Source organism: Gouania willdenowi, chromosome 9, assembly GCF_900634775.1.
Source record: "Gouania willdenowi chromosome 9, fGouWil2.1, whole genome shotgun sequence".
In the NCBI taxonomy this organism is placed as follows: domain Eukaryota; kingdom Metazoa; phylum Chordata; class Actinopteri; order Blenniiformes; family Gobiesocidae; genus Gouania; species Gouania willdenowi.
The window spans coordinates 19966419-19988854 of record NC_041052.1 but is presented as its reverse complement, the minus strand read 5'-3'; the positions used below and the strand labels follow the sequence as shown (position 1 = coordinate 19988854).

Genomic DNA, 22436 nt, shown 5'->3' with positions numbered 1-22436 from the left:
TAGCATCGCTAAGCAATAGCATTAGCCTAGTATTAGCATTAACCTAGCATTAGCAAAGCAATAGCATTAACCTAGCATTAGCATAAGCCAAGTGTTAGCATTAACATTAACCTAGCATTAGCATTAACCTAGCATATATCGATAAGGTTGAAAAAGTTACGAGTTAAAGTGGTTGAACATTTTGAAAGAAGGTGAAACAGGTTGAAATGAGTTGAAAAAAGGTGAAATGGTTTGAAATTGTTGAAAAAGGTTTAAATGGGTTGAAAAAGTTAGAAAAGGTAGTAGCTGAACATGTTAAAGGTCAAAATCAGTTGAAGAATGGCTGGAGATGAAGGGCTTGAAATTTCCATTAGAAATGAATGGAAAGGAAAAAATTGAATTAGTCAAAAAGTTTAAAAGTTACAAATTATAAAAACGATAGCATAAATTTCTGCAACTTTCTGAACTCTTTGATAGCTTATTTGTCCAAATCGGACAAATAGTGTAGGAGGATTTAACGCAGACGGAAGAAAAAACAGATAACATTAGTGAAGATGCCTCCTGCATCCTCACTAATTATTTTCTTTTCATTATTATAATTATTATTATTATTATTATAATGTCAAACAGTCTTTATTGCTTTTGTTTGTCATCATTAAAGTGGCGTTAAAGGCTAATGTTTAAATAAAATATGAGCCATTTGGCCACTAAACATCTGAAAGGTAAAAATATACCAATAGATTGTCAGTGAATCTTTTTCTTCAGAAAAGTCCAGAAAACATCACAGTTAACCCTTTAAGGGCAGGGGTCACCATCCTTTCAGAAACTGCGAGCTACATCAAATAAATTCTATTTGGCTTTAATTAGAGGGCAAGATAATGAAGGAACACAAAGAAATGTTTAACTTTAACATGCAACATTTTATTTTTCTAAATGTATGCAATTGTTTCAATACATTTCACAAGTGATCATTATATTCCTATTTTAATAGCCACTAACAATGTTTTAACCGATCGTAAAACATGTAACTTCTTTGTACAATTCAACTAGTTTGTAATATTTTATAAAAATCCTGATTTTGTTTATTTAAAACAACATTGTTTCCACATTCCAAACACCAAATTAGCAACATCTTTAACAAGATATTTGCAACAATTGAACTCATTGTTTTAGTAAAAAATAAGAATTTAAAGACGGTATTTAACTTTACTAAAGTTCTGATTACATGGGTCATTTTTTATTTGCCTTTGTGAGTTTGAAACGTGGCAAGGAAATCAGATTTTCAGATGGAGCTGATTGGTGACTAGAGCTCCTGAGGGCCCCTCACACAATTCATGCGGGCTCCCAGGTGCCCGCAGGCCCCATGTTGGTGACCCTTGCTTTAAGGCATTTGAATTCTAAGTTATCGTGACAGCAGGATCATTTTTTGGGGGAATTAAATGTAATGTGATGTATGAAATGATAAATGTTGGATGTCGATTAATGCTTGGCTGATCAGTGACCTTTCACATTTGTTAGTTTGTTTGTTTTTGTTTTTTAATACTTATTCCCAGAAACCATGTCATTGGCTGTCTACTTAATCATAGCCAACAATGGAATTCATCCATCCTTATTTCGCGATGATTCAGTGCCCTTACAATTTCTTAATAAATGAAATTTTAAAAAAAACTGTGCATAGAATGGACAGTTCTAGGAAACGTTGTCTGTTTTGGTGACGGTAAGAGAGGGTGAGGGGAAAGAAGTGATTGTGCAGTAGTTGGGTTGTGAGGGCGGCCTGAGTGGAAAAGTGAGAGTGATTATGTATCACCTGTCGGAGCAACTCAGTAGAATCATTACTATTCATTAAGCTAACCTTCACAGGAAAGTGACGCCTGGCTTGTAAACAATCAGAATACAGTGTCTCAAAGAGAGAGGGTAAAGGAGAGACGGAGAGATAGAGAGAGTGTCATGTAAGGCGGTAACTCATAAAAACAACTGCTGCTTGCTTCTCTCACCAGTGTCCATTACACGCACACACAATGAACCACTTTGCAAAGAACATAAAAACACTTGCCCCTTGTCTGTACAGCCATCCACTGTATCCTCATCCTATTTTATTTCGCTCGCTTCCCAACTGTAGCCTTCCCCTGTCCCACGTCACCCACCTTGTCTTTTGCAAAGTAATTTGTAGAGGGGAAGATTATTGTTCTCCATCATGGTGACCCTGGCTGGGCTGACGGGATGCATACACAGATGAAGATGAATGCAGTTATTCCTTGGCGGAGGTCTGCCTCTTTCAGGGCACATTGGCCCTAATGACATGATTGATAGGCTGTCCCAAATCCGGAGGGGCCCTCATTAATCACCCTGCTGACTGAATCCAATCATCTGCTTCACCTGCACAGTGATGGACAGGAAAGGATACAGTGCAGGTGCTGACACGGATGCACAGCCACCATCCCTGACAACACCAGCGCCAGGCCACCATGCAAAAGAATGAGGCAATGTATGCGAACGAGATGGGACTTCTTTTGCCACTCTCAATGTCAAACAGCCAATGGCTCTCTGACAGGCGACACCGTTCCTGGCACCTTATAATTACAAAAGGGAAGCGAGGGAGGGGGAGAACGAGAGGGAGAACAATGACAGGAAGTGTATGTGAAGGAGAGGATTTGATGGACGGTGCTGTGATAGCCATCCGTACAGGAAGGACAGGGAAACGATGCAGGTGCTACCAGAGTTGGGAACTTTACATGCACAAGGACCTTGACATACTAACACACACGCGCACACACTTGCCATCTTTCTATAAGATGTAAAACATGCATTCAACTCAGTTGTTCGCAGTGTTTTTTATGGTCAAGCAATTATAATTGATATATACAGTATATATGAATATTTCTGTTGCTACAATTTATCTCAGATTTCTTAAAAATCTCTATTTCCCTTTCTTTTCCATCTTGTCCTCCTCCCACCTCTGCCTCTCTCATAGTGTGTTTGAGCAAGGCGGGGAGAAAAAAGGTGATGCTGCTGAACTGACTGAGCAGAAAATAGGCCTGATGCTGCTGGAGATCTGCCACAGAGCAGGTGGCAGCAACTACCTGAGGCAGATATATCACATCATCCAAGGCAATGAGGTAAGGAAGCTCTCCCACTCCCCAGCAATTACGTGGCTGCTGGCCTGAGGCCGCAGGCTGTTCAGTAGGTGGGAACAAAGGTAAGAGGGCTGCTGCCAGGGTGCATAATGTTTGTTGTGTTCTGTTTATCGCATTAGACCAAGTATTCCAAATGTCTGGAATTTTCTTGCTGTATGTAGTAACCATATGTACAGAAGAAGCTACAGGGTGTCTGCATATGAGGTAGAAGAAAGAAAGAAATAGATTAGAAAGATCACTGGTCCATTTACTAATTATAGGGGGAAGTTTTACCTAAAGAAGTAGTAATGGTAGTTATATTGAGATAACGATTATAGAATACGGAGAGAAACGTTGCATAATTTTCCCCAGTGTATTTGATTAGGATTAAAGCATTCTAAAATTTACCGTACAATATATGACAATTAGGGCCAGGACCATGCATCAGCGTCATCGACGCAAAATATGCGCACCGATGCGTCGTCTGACCTAAACAAAGATGGCAGCACCAGTGAATAACTAACACGAGTGGCTCTTCCGAATTGCAAAAGTGCAAGGCAGTGAAGGCACACATTCGTTCGTCGAAGGTAGCTGTTCCCCGTAACCCTCGTCCTTTATCCCGGGTGTGACCGGACGGCAGCACGTTGACGGGACAAGGAGGAAAACACCCGCCGTGATATCAGCAGCAGCAGCAGCAGCAGACGCACACACACACACCGAGCCAAGTGTAAAAAAACACATTCTCCTTACAACCAGTGTATAACATCAAATTGCTCTCACCATTAAAATATGAATAAAAAAAGCTTTGCTCTTTTCTTGAGTCATGGTGAGAAGTTGCTCTACAGCAGTGGTTCCCAAACTTTAATATAGAGCATAATGGTGGAATGAATGAGTGATTACACACATTTTAAAGAATCTGATTTTGTAAATAAGTGGAATAAAATAGTATTTAGTGGATCCTGAATAGATTTATTTCTACAGTTTTTATCATTTTGGGCCATCTCCCCCACTAGACTAACCCTTGTATTTTCACCTGCTTCTGCTGCTTGTGAAAGGCTTTTCAGACCAATTTTCAGAACAAAAAGGGCACGTCTCCATTCCAGAAACCTGGAGAACATCATTCACTTGAGGCTAAATGAAAAAAAAATGGTAGTTTGAGCTTGTTTCTGTTAGGCAGGTCCCTTAGTTTTTTAGTTAACATTTTCAAGTTTTTAAAAATGTGAAACTCAAAGCTGCTCTGGGTTTAATTGAGCATTTGCATTATTTTTTCTTGACACATTTTATCTACAAATTGTATCTATGAGTGCTAAATTCTCCAGGTGTCCAGATTTAATTTATTTCCATGTACCAGTATTCTATGACTTCTTTAAAAAAAAGATATGGAAATTGCTGGTTATTATTGAAGGGACATTTGTTTTACTTTTTTGTAAATTTTGTAGCATGTCCTTTTTTACTTTTACTCAGGCAAGGGAGCAACTTCAATTCTTTTACTTTTACCAGACTAATTTTTTATTCAAGTATCTAGTTTTACTTGAGTACTGAAAACTTGTACTTTCGCCACCTCTGTCTATCTTTGTCCTGTTGTTAACGGCAATGATAAGAGTTTCAGATCCTCCTTTCCAGAGGTGAAAGTACTCATGTTACTGTAATTGAGTTGCTTTTATGGGTATTTGTACTTTTTTGAGTATATTTCTAAATCAGTAATTTTACTTGTACTGAAGTAGGTTTTAAAAGAAGTAATTATTTACATTTCTACACCCGACAGTTCCTGAATAAATTATTATATTTTGTTATAAAATGATCAACACACGTTGTGAAACTACAAACAATGAAATGACCAGACAACAATCAAATGCATCACATCATTGCCGACCGACCAGATTAAACGTAATGCCAAAACAGCACTGAATGATGGGTATTTTCTCAGTTTTTGAGTTTATAAATTTAGCTACACTTAGAGCCTGATAATTTTTTTTAAATTTTGCATCGAATTCATTGGTGTTATATTATTCACAAAATAATTGTACATTACAAACCTTTTATTTTATACAGATGCCTTTGTGGAAAATAAATAAAGTTCCAAATTGTGAAAGATTTGGTTTCTTTCTTTTTAAGTTTATACACAAGATGTTTACTGTATGCAAGAGAACCGTGACAAGATTTATTACCAAAAATAAATGTGGGGGTGAAAGTAACTAGTAACTTTACTTTAAGTATTATTTAATTGAGCTACTTTTTACTTGTACTTGTATTTTATGTATGACTTACTTTTACTTGTACTTGAGTTCAATTTCAATCAACTAACTACTTGAGTAGGATACATCAGTACTCTTTAAATCTCTGCTATTTTCTGATTATCAATTTGGCATTCTTCAAACTTCAATTTTTCTGCAAACTGCAAATTCATCCAGTGCTGAACTTATTATTCAGAAACATCTCTACCACTCTTCCAGTTTTTCTACCAAAACCAATGTCAGTGAAAGAGCATGCAGGTCAGGGACAGAATGGGCCGGTGGTGAGGTGGAAAGAAAGGAGGTGCAAAGGCCATGTCAACCTGATGGATGAGAACATCCTAGTGAATTCACACTAGGATGCCCATGTAGACATGAACTGAGTCGTATTGTACACAGAACAAAAACATTGCATTTTATGTCTCACAAGACATGTAGAAGTTAAGGCTTCAAACTTCAAGATCAGAGAGCTTTGAAGTACAACTAAGTTCTTTAGGACTATGATAATACAAAATAGAAAAAAGATACAAATTCTAACCTCCAATACATATCATGTCACATTACACTCCACACTTAAGATGACACCTATTCACTCTCTAATTTTTTATTTTTTTTTTTTAATATAACCTGGCAAGAGCCAGATTGATGCATAGCCCTCCCTCTAACTCGAGTTCTCCACATCAATCTGGATCCATGTCTGGCAAATTCTTTCAGAACCAGGGAGGGACATGAACAAAATGCTTGAAGCGCCTGTCCACCATGATTTGTTTTAGCCAGTCACACAGCAGAGACCCTGCTATGACTACAACGACAACAAGGCTCTGCTGGTGAAAACATACGTCTTTACCTTCCAAAAATGCACAAAGCGCCTCTTGCTGTTGCTCATTCAAAAAGAAATGCTCGATTCTTCTAAAACTGAGTTTATAGCAGCTTCCACACGTTCATCCTCCTGCGTCAACATCTTTCTGTTTTGTTTCGGAGCTATGCTAATAGCATTAGCCCAGCTATTTCACTCCCCGCAACTGGGCGTGCGCCAGTTTTGCTTTGACACTTCTGTCTTCGTTACACCCGGATATCCCGCCCTAAACCACAACACTGCCTCATGATTGGTTCAAACCGGTTTGGTTCGCTTACGAAGGGTAAGGGCCGGAGCAGTACAAGATGCATTCTGGTGTTTGTGAACACCAGAATCCATCTTGCAGGAAAGGTTAGTTATAATAAGCCATCCTGCTAAAAAAATGGCAGCAAGATGACCAGGCAACAGTACGTTTTTTTCAAATCTATACAATTGGCCAGATATTATATCTGTATTTATAGTTCACTGTTGATTTGCATGCGCTTTCATTTGCACTGAAAGATAGTTAAGCTGCACAAAATCTTGAAAATGTTGTTAGCGATATGGCAATCTGTACATATACTGTATTTACTGTTTGTTTCTCCAAATACAGTATTGTTTGTGCAACGTTGAGCAATTTGAATGCACTACCCCTTTATTTGGATTCATATAAACGATTTGTAATTAGAATAACTACTTTAAAGAACTCTTAATAATGATTTTGACTAATATGTATTCCCCTTTGGTAAAGCAAGCGTATCCGTCCTTGTTCAAAGATATTCGAAGGTAAACTGATTCACAGTTTATCTCTCTGTTGATCTTCATTTGTAGAGCCTAGTTAATTTTAAAATAAAATTTTTTCAGCATACTCTAGATTTAACAAATAACAGAGATGGAGAAATCAAAATCTTGCATTGCATGTCATTTTAATAACCGTATGTTTAAGTTCACGCTGTTCATTCATCATGCAATCACAATTACATAGAGTGCTGACTTTTAACTTGTTCTTGCTTTCTTTTTTCTGTCCTATTGTGTTTTTAAGGACACATTTAAGGACACATTTTTTTCTCTCTGTATTTACTCCTCCTGCACATACTGGCCATGAAGGAAAACTGTTTTACTTGTTGTTACTGTTGTTTGATTGATTCTATTATCTTATGTTGTTGATATCAACCTACCGAAGGGACTAAAGATGGATATTAGCCGTTGCTTTAATCTTGCACATTTACATGTATATGTTTATTAATATGTATTGTCCCTGTTTTAAATGAAATAAACTCAAACTCAATTCAACTTTATGTATATAGCGCCAATTACAACAATAAGTCATCTCATAGCCCTTGTCACAAGTTGTAAAATTGTTAAAAAAATAAATAAAAAAAAGAACAATAAACAAGCATATATTGTAATGTGTTTTACGGGGGGGGGCATTGCCTTACTGACCTTTGTGTATTATCATGTTTGTTATTTACTGTTCCACTGACTTTTAACTACTTTGTGTACTGTTCTGTAATGGGTTTTCATGATAATTAATTTTGTCTGTCTTATTGCTCGTTTGTTGTTAGTTCTTTATGGACTTATGTTTTATAATCTGGCGTATTTGTGTCTGATGTTGTTAAAATAGACGTTCCTCAATGTGCTCTGTCCCTATCAAATAAACAAATACATTAATAAATACATAAAATGTACATATTAGTTAGTATTTCTAAAAATGTTGGTACACCACTAAGGAGAAATCTGTATCGCTGTTTATGAATATAGAATTCTACAAGAGTCTGCATTTTGAGAGGTTTTTTAAAAAATGATTTCTGCATCTTTTTAATCTAAGAATGTGTTTTATTTTTCTTCACATATTGTTTTTTGTTAATAATTTATTCACCTCATGTACATTTTTCTTGCTATGTTATAAACACAGGAGCAGTTGATGTCCATACTGGGCGAAAGCACGGACTGGCCAGCTAAAACTCCTCTCCTTGTTAACTTTCATCTGAGTTCTGAACGTCATGTTTCCTGCTTCAACCCTCTTTATCAGTTCGACCACATTGGCAAGAAAAAGCTTCATCAGGTTTGTTAATGGTTAATTCTATTGATACATATTTGTTAGAACAGATTTGCTGTACAATTGGACATTTTATGTAGCAATAATTTTGTGAAATATTTGTAAATTCCACTGTTGATGCCAGGGTTTGTGTAAGAAAACTGCTTAAAATTGTGGAAGTCAAACAACGCAGGTGGTCCTGTACGTGCAGTGGATGTTATATTAACTTCATGGCAACTTTGTGTTAAAGGTTATAAGCTGTTTAAGTCTCTAGTGAACTAGTAACTGTGGTGTTCTGTGAAGCTGTCAGATATTTCAGAAGCAAGGCATTCATACTTCCATTTCTTTGCTAAAGTTAATCTGGTTGTAAGAAAGTCAGCATCAAAGGTGAAAGAACGACAAAGAAATAACATTTCTTAAGGAATCTAGGAATGTTCAAACAGAGTAGAGTCTTTAAGTACACTTCTTTGGGGCTTTGAACCAATAACAGTTTTATACTACACTTATCCTCAAAAGTACCACTATGATGTTCACTTTACTGAATATAATATGGTTTAATCCTGCTACAGGTTCTGTCACGACATTGATGAAGTAATCCATCTAGCCTTTCTTATGCTCCCTCCTATCTGGTGAAATCAGATAAACATGTTTTCTACTTTTCAAAAGTTGACTTATTTTGATATTGTTTTATCTTTTGATTGTCTTTTTTGCAAAGAAAAAAAACAAAAACAAACTTGGCTTGTTTTTGGGTTATCACAGAAGGCTGCATAGTTTTGCATAGAAACACCTTATTAAGAGAATGATTAAAATGCCTTCTCCGCTTCAGGTGACTGTGTTGTTTGTCAAATAAAAAAGAGGGTGGGGTAAAAAGTTACATCAATCAATCACCTATGTAGAAGAAGCAGAGGGGAAATGGGTGGATGGATGAGTGGGTAGATGGCTGAAACAAGTAGAGTTCTCTTCGTTTTGTCAATAAAATTCAGCCTGGAGTTAAGAGTGACATTTTTTGCAATCAAAACAATCCGATTTTTCATTTGCTTTCCAAATATGGTGAAAGTAAAGGTAGATAGATGTTTGTGTGTACCGTATGTGTGTTGGTGTGTGCAAGAAAAACAGTGAAAGGAGAAGAAGGAATAGGACAGAAAGAATGGAGGGGGTTGGCAGAGTGCCTTTGAAGATGGAAAGAAAAAGAGTAACGACTCCCTCCAAAAATTGATTTATCTTTCTATAAATGATGGCTACATTCCCCCAAATGGATTTATAAATTAATTGCTGTCTTATTGGTATAAAAACCTTCTTGTGCGGACATGATTGATTGCCTGATGTTGGTGGCCTGCACTGAAACCCCCTCCTCTTTTGTTAGTGGGTCCCAGCTGGAGCAGTAATGCACTAATGGTATTAACCCTGATTAATAACTAACAATACGCTATCCTCATGTATCAACAGAATACTTTGGTTGACTGGACATGGGATTGGCCAATGCTACTGCCTGCCTATCGGGGCATGAGTCTGGTCACCTTCAAAAATCTCCTGGTCAACAGGTGAGGGACTTTATTTATTACAAATACACACACGCTTTTAGAGAAATTAACCAAAAAGAAACCTTCTGCATCTGATTAAATTATTGATGTAAGTGATATTAAAATTCAAAGTGAGTATAAAATATTTTTTGAGGCTTTAGCGAGATACATTTCAATAATGTTTAGTCGTGTTAGTATTTTAGGATATTTTGTAATGCAGTTTATGATTATTGATGTGAATTAGGAAAAAAAAATCGAAATGGCTGCAGAAGTTAAAAAAAACAAGTCATGTTAGCCTGTTAGCTGGTCATGCTTGGGTAAGTTTGCTGGAGGAGTTTTGAAATGCTGGACTTGAATATTTCTCTTTGGTTATACAATGCAATTCATTAATAAAACAAAAGCCCCCTGGCAATCCTGTTAGCCACCGTGAGAAGTAGACATAATAGGTTTTGTTTTTATACTGTTGCTGTACTCAACACTGGTTTTACATTTCAACACTATTACTTTAGAAATATTTAAAATGCTGGGCTACTTTAATGCTTTTGCATTTTCAAACTGATTGCACTGTGGGACCTTTGTATCAGAATTGATCAAATCCTTGTCCCATCCACCCCGTATTCTTAAGTTATGGACTTGAAGGTTGTCAGAGACGATACTCTGTGACAGCTCCAGAGTGCTTGTTCAGTCAACAAAAGTACCTCAATGGAGTGTAAATTTATGCTATTTAAAAATGAATAAATAAAAATAATATTTCAGAGTTTAGGATCTTCACTAAAATACCCGATTTGTGATCTTAAAAGGTCAAGGAATTGCGGTGGCAATCACTGGTAAGTGTCTGAACAACACCAGACTGAAAACTTAATTTCAAAGTAATCAGCTGTGACTGAGAGTAGGAAAGAAGTTACGTATAATAAAGGATGGTATGTCAAGAAATATCTCAGATAATGGTAAAGAAAAAAAAGATATTCCTTCTTCTTGCCTATCAACTTGTTGCCTATTGACTGGACAATCTTAAGCACCAAAATGTCATATTTTCTTAACTCAGGTACAATGAACATTGGTGGTATCGTCTCTACCCGAATGACAACTGTGTTTTCACTCCAGAATGCATGAAAGCCATTGAAAAGAGGGCCAACCTTTAAGGATAAAATGTATTTATAGTTTAAAAGGAATATTTGCAAACATTTATAAATGTAGCATTTTGCTGAGGGTTAATGGTATTTATAGTTGGACTTCTCTGTTGGATAATCCTTAGGTTCTGATTTGCCTGAATTGTTTACCAGACTGTTTTAAAAGAAGATTCCTTTTTTTCTCCATTTTTTAAGTCTTCTACTTTCTTAAGTCCCAAGCATTGAGTAAAAATCTTAGGTTTGTTCATGTGCTTCCTTTCAGTTTGTTCAGACAGTAAGATGGCTGCTTAAACACAGAAAACGTTGTTTAGCTCTGATCTTTGCGTCACCATATTGTAGTTGGTTTTCATTTTGGAGTGATGAAGTCCACCACTCCTGTCCTGTTAACCCCCCCACTCCTTTTCTCCTTTTCTGCTCTGCAACAGGCATAAATATTTATGCAGGTTTGTGACATATATTAGATTGCAATACTTCAGGCTGTTCCCAGTTCTCCGTTCACAGCTGTCATGCTGCCAGCTATCATGGAGCTATGGGGCTACTGCACCTTTTCTCCACGCCCACCCCCAATCCATTCTAAATCACTGCCATTGTAACACACACACCTTTCTAACAAAGGGCAAGTTCCACATCTGCCAAGGACACAGTCCTAATAAGGGTGACGTGCATAGCTCTATGCTCTGCAGTAAAAAAAGGTTTGCTTCTACACTGTCTTTCTCCACCCATGAAGACACATGGCATCTTTCATCTATTATATCCTCCATTGTTGCATGTTAAAACAGAAACTGTCATTGTTTAACTGAGCCCAATTAGTGTTTGGCACTCATAAATAAAAACTAAATTAAAGGACATGAGTTCAGAGGGGGGGAAATGGGACTATTGTAAGGCTGATGGGAAAATACCATTAGAATAAGACAAAAACTATCCTATTAAGCGGCAATGATCCTTTAATCAGTGTAAGCGCTTCCGGAAATCTTGCAATGGGGAGTACTATCACACAAGCCACTTAGGCATCAATGAATGGAGGGATAAGACATATGCAGGGTCATTTATTCTGTGTGCTGCAGACAGTCGGGCTGCCGATTCACTGCATAGTCATGGTTACTTTGACATGTGGCCCCTACATCTCTGGTTTTTGTTTACCTTCTCCTGTGTCTCAGCAATGACTTGGTGGAAGTTCCAGACACAGATAATGCAATACAGTATAGCAAACACTCTATTCCTTACATTAGGATGGATATTTAGGCTTTGGAGTGGTAGTGAAATGGGTTAAATATGAATCATCCTGAGTTAAGGGTGCCGTCCGCAACTCTCAGTTCCCTCCCTCCCCGCTGCTTTCTTACCCTGCCTCCAAACTTTCCAAAGTCCCTCCCTCAGAGGAGCTAACAAGCTAACGTTAGTCCGACAGCAACGTCACAGTAATATAACATGCTCTGTTAAAAGCATATTACTGCAGCGCTTCTCTCTCTCTACGTGCACACACCTCAGCAGCAGCAACAACACAATGTCACTTACAGCAGCCCAAAGGGAGGCTGCTGCACACGCACACAAACAACACATGCACTACAGAGTTCTAGTGTAACAATTACAAATCAAACATAATGTAAATCAAGCAGCAATAATTACCTTTCAAGCAGAAAAGTCACCAATTCCATCTTCTACTCCTCCAGACCATACACTATAAAAAAGATGGTGCTCCAGCCCAGGAAAGGGGCGGGGACTGCGAGCAACAGCTGTCAGACAGTCCATCAAACACAATCCTGGCTCTGATTGGTTCTTTTTGCTCGGTCGCGGTGCATTCTGGCAATCTGCCAAAGGCTGCAGGAGCAGCAGGGGAGACTCAATGAGTCTGTTTTTTTACACAAACTACTAGTTTAATGTAAAGCTGTCTTTACATAGTGACAGCTTTAGCAAATATGACAAAAAGTCACTTTTATAAGAGTTGCAGACTGTATCTTTAAGTGTCTGATCATTTATCAGTTGTTCATTAGCCTATCCTTGTTGGGGAAAGTAGAAGATTTTCTTGGACATTTTGTGAATGACTTCACCTCTGCTTGGTTCTGGCAACATGCAAGCTGTCAGAGTTTCTCCTATGGTCTGTCTAAATCAAAAATGTTTTTCAAGCTGCAAGAGGCCATATGAGAGATCATTACATTAGTGTTTCATCCACTGGTCAATTTGTTTGAATGCATAATGGTAATATTTTTTCCGCCTCTGGCTTTGGTACCCACTTCTGTTTTAGATGACCCCACTGTAATGAATCATGAGGGTTTTTTCTGTTGCTTGATGAACCTTTGTTTATTTTTTACATGGTGGTTAATTAGCTGAAATATACAGTACAAAAAAAAAAAACCTTCCATTGATTTATAATTTCCACAAGTTTCAGTCCTTGAATGACTTTCCTTTCCTGAACACAACTGATATGCATATACTTCTCTGCCCCCCATCCCAGACTGTGTGAGTGAGCCCACTGGCCTACTATATATTTTTATAGCAGCAGGGCAGTTATTGTGCCGAGGGTTTATATCACATTCTAATGGTGAAAGGCTATGAGTTAAGGGCAGTAGGCTTTTAAACCATGGCTGTTAAATCACTGCTCAGATGACTTCATTTGCAGAGCAGGACACAGCGACACATTTTGGCCCGCACACACATGCACGCGCTCATACATTGACGGTATCCACTTTCACCCTAGTACCTTGAGGGTGTAACATCGTGGCCAGACGAGAGAGAGTGGATTTATACAGGTGTGTGTGTCCTTCCTTGTCACCTGCCACTTTGGTTTCTTCAGCATGAAGGCTCATCCATCATCTCCATATTGAGCTTTTCAGCAGAAACCAGACTGATTAATACTACCGTAGGACCTCCAGGGTTGACTGACTGACTGGCTGACCTGGCTTTCTGGCAAACTGACGGTTAAATGCTGGATGGATTACTGATTGTGTGCATGTGTGCTTGTGTCTATGTATAATTGTATATAACAAAAGCTTTGGCCTGGGCCATCCTTAGAAATCATCTTTTCTTTGATGATTTTTTGTATTCTTGTTCTCAGCATACACTGTAAAGCCGAATAAGTTACCAGAACTCCAAAAAATTGAGGCAATCGATTGCCTCAATATTTTTAAGTTGATTAACTTAAAAGTAAAAATGTTCCAGAACTTAAAGGGTTGGATGACTGGCTACTTGTGCTACTTACTTGTGACAAGTTAAAGTGCTATATGAATTACATTTTTTTTTCAAAATAATCCCTATTTGAAACAACAGCAATAACAGGACTCTATCATTCTTAGCATATGCTTACTTATAAATAAACATAGTCCCATTTATTCAAAAATTATTAGTTAAAGTTACTCAAGAAAATGTCATACCAACTTGACATAATTAAGTTAGTAGAACTTTTTCTATAACTTTGAGTATAAACTACCGGTACTTAATCTATTTAATTATTCTGGTTTATTTTTTCCATTACTTTTTGTTACAAATGAATATAAACGATAAAAAAACATGTATGTATATGCTTGTATAGTATTCTTACATATTGAAACACCAAATGTGAAGTTTAAAATGTTATTTTGTGAAAGAAGGGTAGGCATCTATAAGTTCCTTGAACTTCTGCCTACTCCTTTTGAGCACTTTCTCCTTTGAATATGTGTTGTATTGTACATAAAATGTGTTTTTTTTATATTGCTCAAATAAATAAATAAACAAACAAACAAACTTTGAACGTTCAGATTTACAGTCTACAGTACACAGCAGTCACAAACAACTCAACCCCATTGCAGGTTGGAGTTAATGGAAGCAGATCTGACTCTCACTCCATGTTTTTGTCTTGTGGGCCCTGTTGTGTCACAAGACATCGATGATCCGTAGTCTTTTATGTCATTTTTCTTTCCCATCCAAGCAAATTAAAACCAATCTTTGGAAAAGTTGTGGAACATTGAAGCAAAAGAAGAAGTCACATTTTACCTGTCAGGTCCCAAGGTGACTTTTTGAAACCACTTACTTGTATGGGGGTGTCAGTGACGCTCTTCTGACCCTCTTGATTTGGGGCAGCACTGGATGAGATATGAAGTTGTATGTGTCACAGGGCAATCCTCCACTCCATCATCACAACCTTATATCATCCAAGGACATGGCTGAAATCTATTGGTTCTCATGTTCAAGGTAAACTTCGTTAAAACTCCTAATCATGTGGTGACAGCAATTAGAGAAAGTCAAATATGTGTTTTATGGTTTTTTTATGTCGTCTTTTCCAGTTCATAGATGTCTCTATGTTTATATTTTATTTTATTACAAACATTTTGCAAGCAGTGTTGACCCTTTGATTTGGAAGCTTTATGTGGAAAGCTACAATGTAACTACTGAACACTAAAGCATTTATTCTGCATTGTCTCATTGTTTTTCTTACCCCCCAGGTCTATAACAATAGCAGTTTGTGGAAAAATGCCAGTCTGTGGCATTCTCTTGCTTGAGCAGCTCCTTAAATTGCGACGATAGACGCTTGTGCTTTCAGGAAGTGGGCAATCGCCATCTGTTCCCAGGCACTGCCATATGGTGGGGCTTTTTTCATGGAATAAAATAAAAACAAATATGTCAGAATGTTCGTCTCTCTCAACAGAAGCTGATCAACCTGGGGAGAAGCTGGATCTTAGTGTGTCTGGATTAATGGTTTTACTTATGCTCAAGGGAACATGGTAGTGTGTGTTCATCTTTGTCTTTGGCTTTAAGTACACACGCTATTCTTTTTTGTTTTGGTGGTGATGGTGGTGGTGGGGGGTATACACAAACTAATGCTTGTTTGTTTACCCGGATGTGGTTGTCATGTCATTTATCTGAATTACCGGTTGATGTTGTCGTACCGTTTTAGCAGTAGCTTTAGCATAAGCAAGAGAACTTCAAGGTTAGCCACCGTGACATCTCCCACCTGCCGCTGCCAAAAAAACAAGAAATGCTCTCAAGCCATCATCTGACACTCTATTTTTCAAGGCCAAGAATTCAAAAGACTTGTCACTTATGAAAATCAGGAGAGTGTTATGTGTCATTTGGAAAGAGCTTCTTTGTTCTCTCGTCGTTACCTCTGCGTGTGTCTTTTACTGAATGACAGCTGGGAATGAGAGGCTGTGTTTTTGGAGATAGAATACATCTTTTGTCTACTTGGTTATACTTGGCATGTTTTTTTTTCTTTCTTTTTTTGTCTCTGCTACCCCTGGACAGTGCTGACACATTGAGGTTTTCATTAGCCGTAAGCAGGTGGCGAAGAAGAAGAAGGAGCTCACAAGCGGCAGCCTGTTTAAATGTCTGACTTTGTCTGTGCGCATCGGCACTGCACCCAACTTGTATACAGTAAGCGTCTCATGGAGGGTGTACACATGTCTGCCTGCATGTGCGTGAACGTTTGCTATTATATTTTTTTGTGTGCGATACTTGAAGGTTTGCTCCAAAGGCGAATAAATCAGTGATGCCTGGGATAAGGCCGTGGCCCCTCCTCAAACTGCACAGACAAGCTGAGAGGCTCATTAATCAAACGGCCAGTCACAGATGTGATGGCTTCCACACAAACTGCCAGCAGACTGTGAAAGTCACATCCAACAGAGTCAACTGTCAGCCAGGCAGGCAGGCTAGCTGCACTTTTTACTCTCTCTCTCTCTCTCTCTCTGGCTTTCTCCTCTGTTGTATTTATGTCTCACTCTCCCTTTACCTCCACTCACCTCCAGCTTGACGCCTCGGTGTGATACATTTGAAATATTTGTCTTGTCCCCCTAAAAACGATCTCAAGGGTTAAGGAAAATCCATCTTCTGAGGGGAGTGGTCACGGTCAAACCATTGTAGAAACACAATCCATCAGTCAGTACCCCACATTGCTCTGCTGTGTGTGTTTACAGCTTAGTTGAACAGTATCTTTGTTTTTGACCTCAGCTATCCACATTCTACCAAAGTCTAAATATATCTCTTTTTATGTAAATATGTGTCGAGGTAGAAGAAAACGATAGAAATAATAGTCATGTTAGCACACTGCATAATGTGGCCCACATTCAAAGTGCTTACAGGGTTACAACATGCTTACATATTGGATAAATGTCATGACTGTCAATAAATGTATGCAGCCTTTCATTTTTTAATGCCAATTTACTGTACCTCACTTTGATTATTCCTCTCTATAGAATTGTGGTATCATATGATATTTGAAAGTAACTTTTTCAGCTCTTAAGTTTAGACAAGTAAAATGTTGGACAGCCTCCAACAAGACAGACAAATGAAAATGCGACTTAAGCCCATGCTAAAGCCTCAGGGGATGGATTGAAATACTGAGTGGAACAAGAACAAGAAAAACAGTAATTCACCAGTGTTCATTTTGACAGTAAAATTTAATTTAGTCAGTCTTATGACTAAATTACATCTTAGTTTTAGTCAAAATGTAGTCATCCGAACTATTTCAGTTATTGTCTAGTTTTAGTGAACTAACTGACATAAACGATTTAGTCGTTTTTTTAAAGATTCAATTAACATTGATCAACCTGATATGGGATGATATTAATGTTTGTAACACACACATATAGATTTGATGTGATCAGTGCGTAAGACCACATGATCACACAAGTCTTTGTGGTTTTTATTAGTCAGCAAAAAATGTCAATAGGCTAGATTTTTATTTGGTTTTTGTTTACGTGTATTGTTTTAATTTGTCGTAGTCTAGTCATTGTCACTTTTAAAAAAGAGAATGACGAACATTTCTAGTTCTGTAATTCACTCTTATTGGCATGTACTACATACACGAAATGTGTCCCTAAGGAGCAGTGGGCAGCCACATTGTAGCGCCTGGGAAGCATTTAGGACTACAGGTCAAGAGCCCACATTGATGACCCACAGTGGATTCGAACCAGCAAACCTTTTGTTACAAGTCTGCTAACCTAACCAATAGGACATTGCTGCTACAGTATCTGTTTCTGAGTAAAACCAGGATTCCCTCGGCTCCTGACATACACTATGAGTTGTGATGCTTCTGATAAAAAAAATATGAATTGATGGTTATGTCCTAACTATGGGTAATGTTGTTGGAGGGAGGTGATTCCTCTTGTTTTTACAAATATATGTAGGGTAGGATACGTTTGAAGTTGACACCGTATCAGTCTTTTGAATTAGAAGTATAGCAACAGGATTTCTTAATCATTCCTACTAATACATGTTACAGATTATTACTCTTGTTTTATTAACATATATTGTTCCTAAACAGGATAGGTAATATTCAGAGACAAATTTCACTGTAGGGCTACAATGTATATGACATTACAATGTTGTGTTTTTTAAGTGTGCAGGAGTAGGGGGTACACGGCTTCAGTTTAAAGGTCTGAAGGGGTACGGGGCTATGAAAAGTTTGGGAATCACTGATCTAGAGCTATGGGAAACCAAGGTGCACAAAAAGTATTTGAAAACAGTGTGTGTGCGATGTACCAAAAGCTAGCAATTTGGCTAATTTAAAAGCATGCAGCACAGACTGTGAGCGATTGCGTGAAGCAAGGTGGGGCTCTGCAACTCTGCGCTCCACTGTGATGTTCATCTTCATATTTGAAAAGAACATATGAAAATTCTGCAGTTTTTAGCTAAGCAGTGATCAAAGCTGCTAAATTTATGTGGAAAATGAAGAGATCACTTTCATTATTTGTTTTTTTCTGTCATTTATGAAAGGTGAGGCTCTTCTGTAGCATGTCCCTGTTCTCCAGATGCCATGACAATATATAGCTAAACAATGTCCCCCTACATTTTTAACACTTTATTTTTCTTTCACTTTTGGAGCAACTTTTATGTCCACAAGGTATCTGTTTTTCTCAGCTTTGTCAGCATAAAAACTGTATATTTCTGCCCTTGGAACCATTTTTGTCCACCAGCTTAGATGGACTGGGACTCTGTTCAAAATATGGGCTGTTTGATGCTCTTGCCATCTCTCCTGCTGATTTACTGAGATGACTTTTAGCTGACTGAAGCACTCTATTGTCAAAAGCCATTTTGGTACCTTCTGTTCTAGTTTATCACTGTCTGCTTTTTTTTATTTTTACTATCATATGTGAGTTTCTTTACTCAGACCCACATGAAGTGACGCGGTAATTGGCTTCATATCTTGGAGAATTTGTTTAGTTGTTTGATGAGTGACTATGGCACCATATTGAGATTGTGTTGTTTTTTTCATAGGAACATTGTACATCCATAAGCAAAACTGTGCTTGTGGAGTAGCTAAGTTGTTTTTTTTTTTGTTTTTTTGTTTTTAACACAATTTGTGTGCACCAAACATTTGCAGGGATTCATCACTTTCAAAAAGCATACATTTAATACATTTTTGTCTTCTTGAGCCAAAAGATGTCATTTTAGGGCATGAGGTAAAAGCCTACATTTTGGTAACCACACTAGTATTTTATGTATTCCTTTAAGTCAACATGAGTGTATTTTAGTGGCACATTGCATCATGAAGGAATCAAGCTCATTTGCCGCCTTAACCAACCTCAGCCAATCGCTGCTCTCGACTTGGCAGTGCACATTTGCATGTGGTCCAGGAAGAGATAATTAGAGGGATCTCGGCCTGTCACTGTTAATCTGGGACTTAGTGAGGGGCTGTGATGCTGACGTGCTGATGGACTGACACACACACAATGTGGTGTTACACTTGTGGGCACTCCGTAGAATCTGATCTACTGCATGCACACATATGATCACCTTTATTATAGCTCTTAATCTTTAGATCTAGTATTAATGACCGTTTTTTTTTTCTTTTTTTTCTTTTGGATTTGTGAAATTAAACTGTTTTCTTTAATCATCCTTTGAAAATTTGTAATACTTCTATCTAAAGTTGCTTTCCCATTGGTGTTTCGATGATAGTGTGTTGGCTCAGTGTTTGTTTACGCTAGTTGTTCTACACTGTTGACAAAGGTTTTAGATTCCTTTTTCTGATAGACTGTGTACTTATTGTTTTCCAAATAGGCAGAAGGCTCTGTAAGCCTTTTTGAACAAGGCCAGCTGTCAACCCATATATTCACTGCTTTTGCTTTGACACACATATCACAACACACATCCCAACAAACATACATGTGTTCGTGCACTGGCACGTCCAAAGCTATAAACATGCTGAAACACACATTGCAGATTGGCGGGCCTCCTGCTTCCCCATAATTTTGACTGATTTATCCAATCAATCTTACTTGGAGAGCTGATAAAGCGTTGACTAATATTAAGAGCAGAACATGTGACGAGTAAAGCACCCTTCAGGTAATTACCGAGCTGGTTTGGCAGCAAACAACTGAAGCATTTTATACCTTCAATATGTTGCTGTGTAATCTAGTTGTACCTGTTTGATAGTTAATTGGGGAGAAATGACGAGGTATATCTATGGATGCTCCTGTTTTTTAATGTATAACACACACACACACACACACACACACGTGTCCAAGCGTGCACACATTAGATATATTGTTTATTATTATATATGAGAATCCTGTGTCTAGACTCCATAAGCCACTTTACACTAATCGACAGCTTGTCCCTTCCACACTCTGTGGGACTGTTTAATGGTGCATTTGGAGAGAGGAGCTGAGTACCATTTCTGACCTTATTTGTCCCGCTCTGTGACCCTGTGTCACCACTGATGGCACATAATAATTGACACTTGACTTTAGGGGCTCTTAAAGTGACAAGAGTGCCCCGAAGCTCAAGATTCATATTCTAATGCAGTCATCTTCCGTACTCTGTGTCACTACCCTTTGTTCAGGAACTCTTGTTTCCACTTTCCCAACATTTCTCTTCGTTAATATCTCCCTTCCCCTTGTCTTGAACATACACATGCAAGCATACATTCACTTACACAGCGCACAATATCCTTAAACCCACTCATACATGCTTTAGCAGAATTGAAGTAGTCTGGCTTGCCTCCTTGTCCCTTCAGCAACACAGGTAAGCACAGAGGTGCACTTATCTACACACACAGATCTCTAAAGATCCTTCCAGCTCAAGTCAACCACCCATCCTCCTGATTCATCCTCTTTCTTTTCTTCCCTCTTTCTGTCTTCTATAGAATTCTATTTTTACTTACAGTCTTTGACCTCTTTTCTTTACCATAATAACCTTAAACAGGCATCTGTTCCAATCATTATCCACTTTCTGACATTAATGTATATATGAATTAGCTAGTTTAATAGGTAGTAAAGACCTTGATATGTGATTTCAGAATCTCTCCTGGTCAGTTCTGGTCAGATACCATCGTACACTGATAGCATTTACCAAGGTCTCTTCAAGGAGGCTCTGTCATTGTTATGACTACCAATATCGGCAACATACAAAACCCTGAGAGCAGAGAACAATGGCAGATTCATTGAGAAACACACACTGAAACCTCTGAATCCCAGACCGGTCTGCTTTCAAAACCCATTGACCAAATGAACCCTGTGTCCGCATCTGACCAGCAACCCTAAAATTTGACTGCATCTCATTTATCCATAACCGTCATAACAGACCTACTGTTTTCTCGTTGACACTAAAGATTCATGCAGCAATTGTACTGAAGTCTGTTTTGAAATAGACACTTTCAATCCACTTTAGTTAAACCAAGTTCCTAGACTCGTCAAGTAATTTTGTACGTATTTAAACTCTTGCAAGGTCTCTTTTTGAAAATACAAAGAGAGAGCTCATACCTTGAACTTCATCATCATTCAAAATACTATACATTTTTTTGAAGATGTCAATACGGAATGGGGTGTTGCAGAGAAATACACATATAACTGGTGTAATGGCACTGTGTAAAACAGAGCAGCTACAACTCAAAAGGTAATCCAAATGAAAAGGGTTCAAATTCAGTAAGCTTTGACATTGATTTATGCATCATTCCATTCATCTCCTATACTTGTACTTGTTCCTGCACTCAGGCTGACAGTGGTCTGCTCGTGTCTATCTCCATCTGACATTGGACATAACGTGGTGTGCACCCTCAACACGATGCCAGCCTGACACAGTGTCAACACACATGATAGACAAGTAGTCAAACAATCATGGTCTCTTTCAGAAATTTCAATTTATAGAAAAGACATGTTTTTGAATCCTTGGAGGAAGCAGGAGTACCTGAAGAAAATCCATGCAAATACAGTGACAACATGCAAACTCGACAAAAAGGTCAAAGGATAGTTTCCAAACCAAGGAACCAAACCCACAGCTTCTTACCATGAGGCAGAAGGGCAACAATATATTTGTGCTGTCACTTAATCATTGCAAGATATTTAATTACAATGAAATGTTTTCACCCTAGAGCAAAGTTCTTTGTTAAAATCCTCATTTTCTGTGCCCTTAGTGGGCTGCCTAAGTGTGTGTGTGAGTGAGTGAGTGAAAAATGGCAAAAGTGTGCTTTTACTCTCCCACACTGTACCACCTTTGCAGGTTTTCATAACATTTTTCTTTCAACCCTTTACCTGCCCTGGCTCTCCCACCCTGCTATTTTCTCAAAGAGTCCATCATGGGTCTAGTTTTTTTCTGTCTCTTTGATCATTGAGTAATCCCTTCAGCATGTTGACTACAAGGCCTCTCACCTCCCCAATGGTTGTTGTAAAAGACGGGGCACACTTAT

The 22436-nt window shown here is 38.1% G+C and overlaps 1 protein-coding gene across 5 annotated transcripts in view; it reads left to right on the top strand.

Moving 5' to 3' along the window:
* The window catches only part of kiaa0825 (KIAA0825 ortholog), a 148224-nt gene that overhangs the window by 54805 nt on the left and 70983 nt on the right, over window positions 1–22436 (top strand). For 4 of the 5 annotated variants that reach the window (XM_028457055.1, XM_028457054.1, XM_028457057.1 and 1 more), the window contains 3 exons: window positions 2951–3095; window positions 8074–8223; window positions 9643–9737. In XM_028457055.1, coding sequence (XP_028312856.1) covers window positions 2951–3095; window positions 8074–8223; window positions 9643–9737 — 390 coding nt within the window. Of the gene's footprint in view, window positions 1–2950; window positions 3096–8073; window positions 8224–9642; window positions 9738–22436 lie in introns of those variants that run through there. The other variant, XM_028457058.1, reaches the window with a different exon arrangement.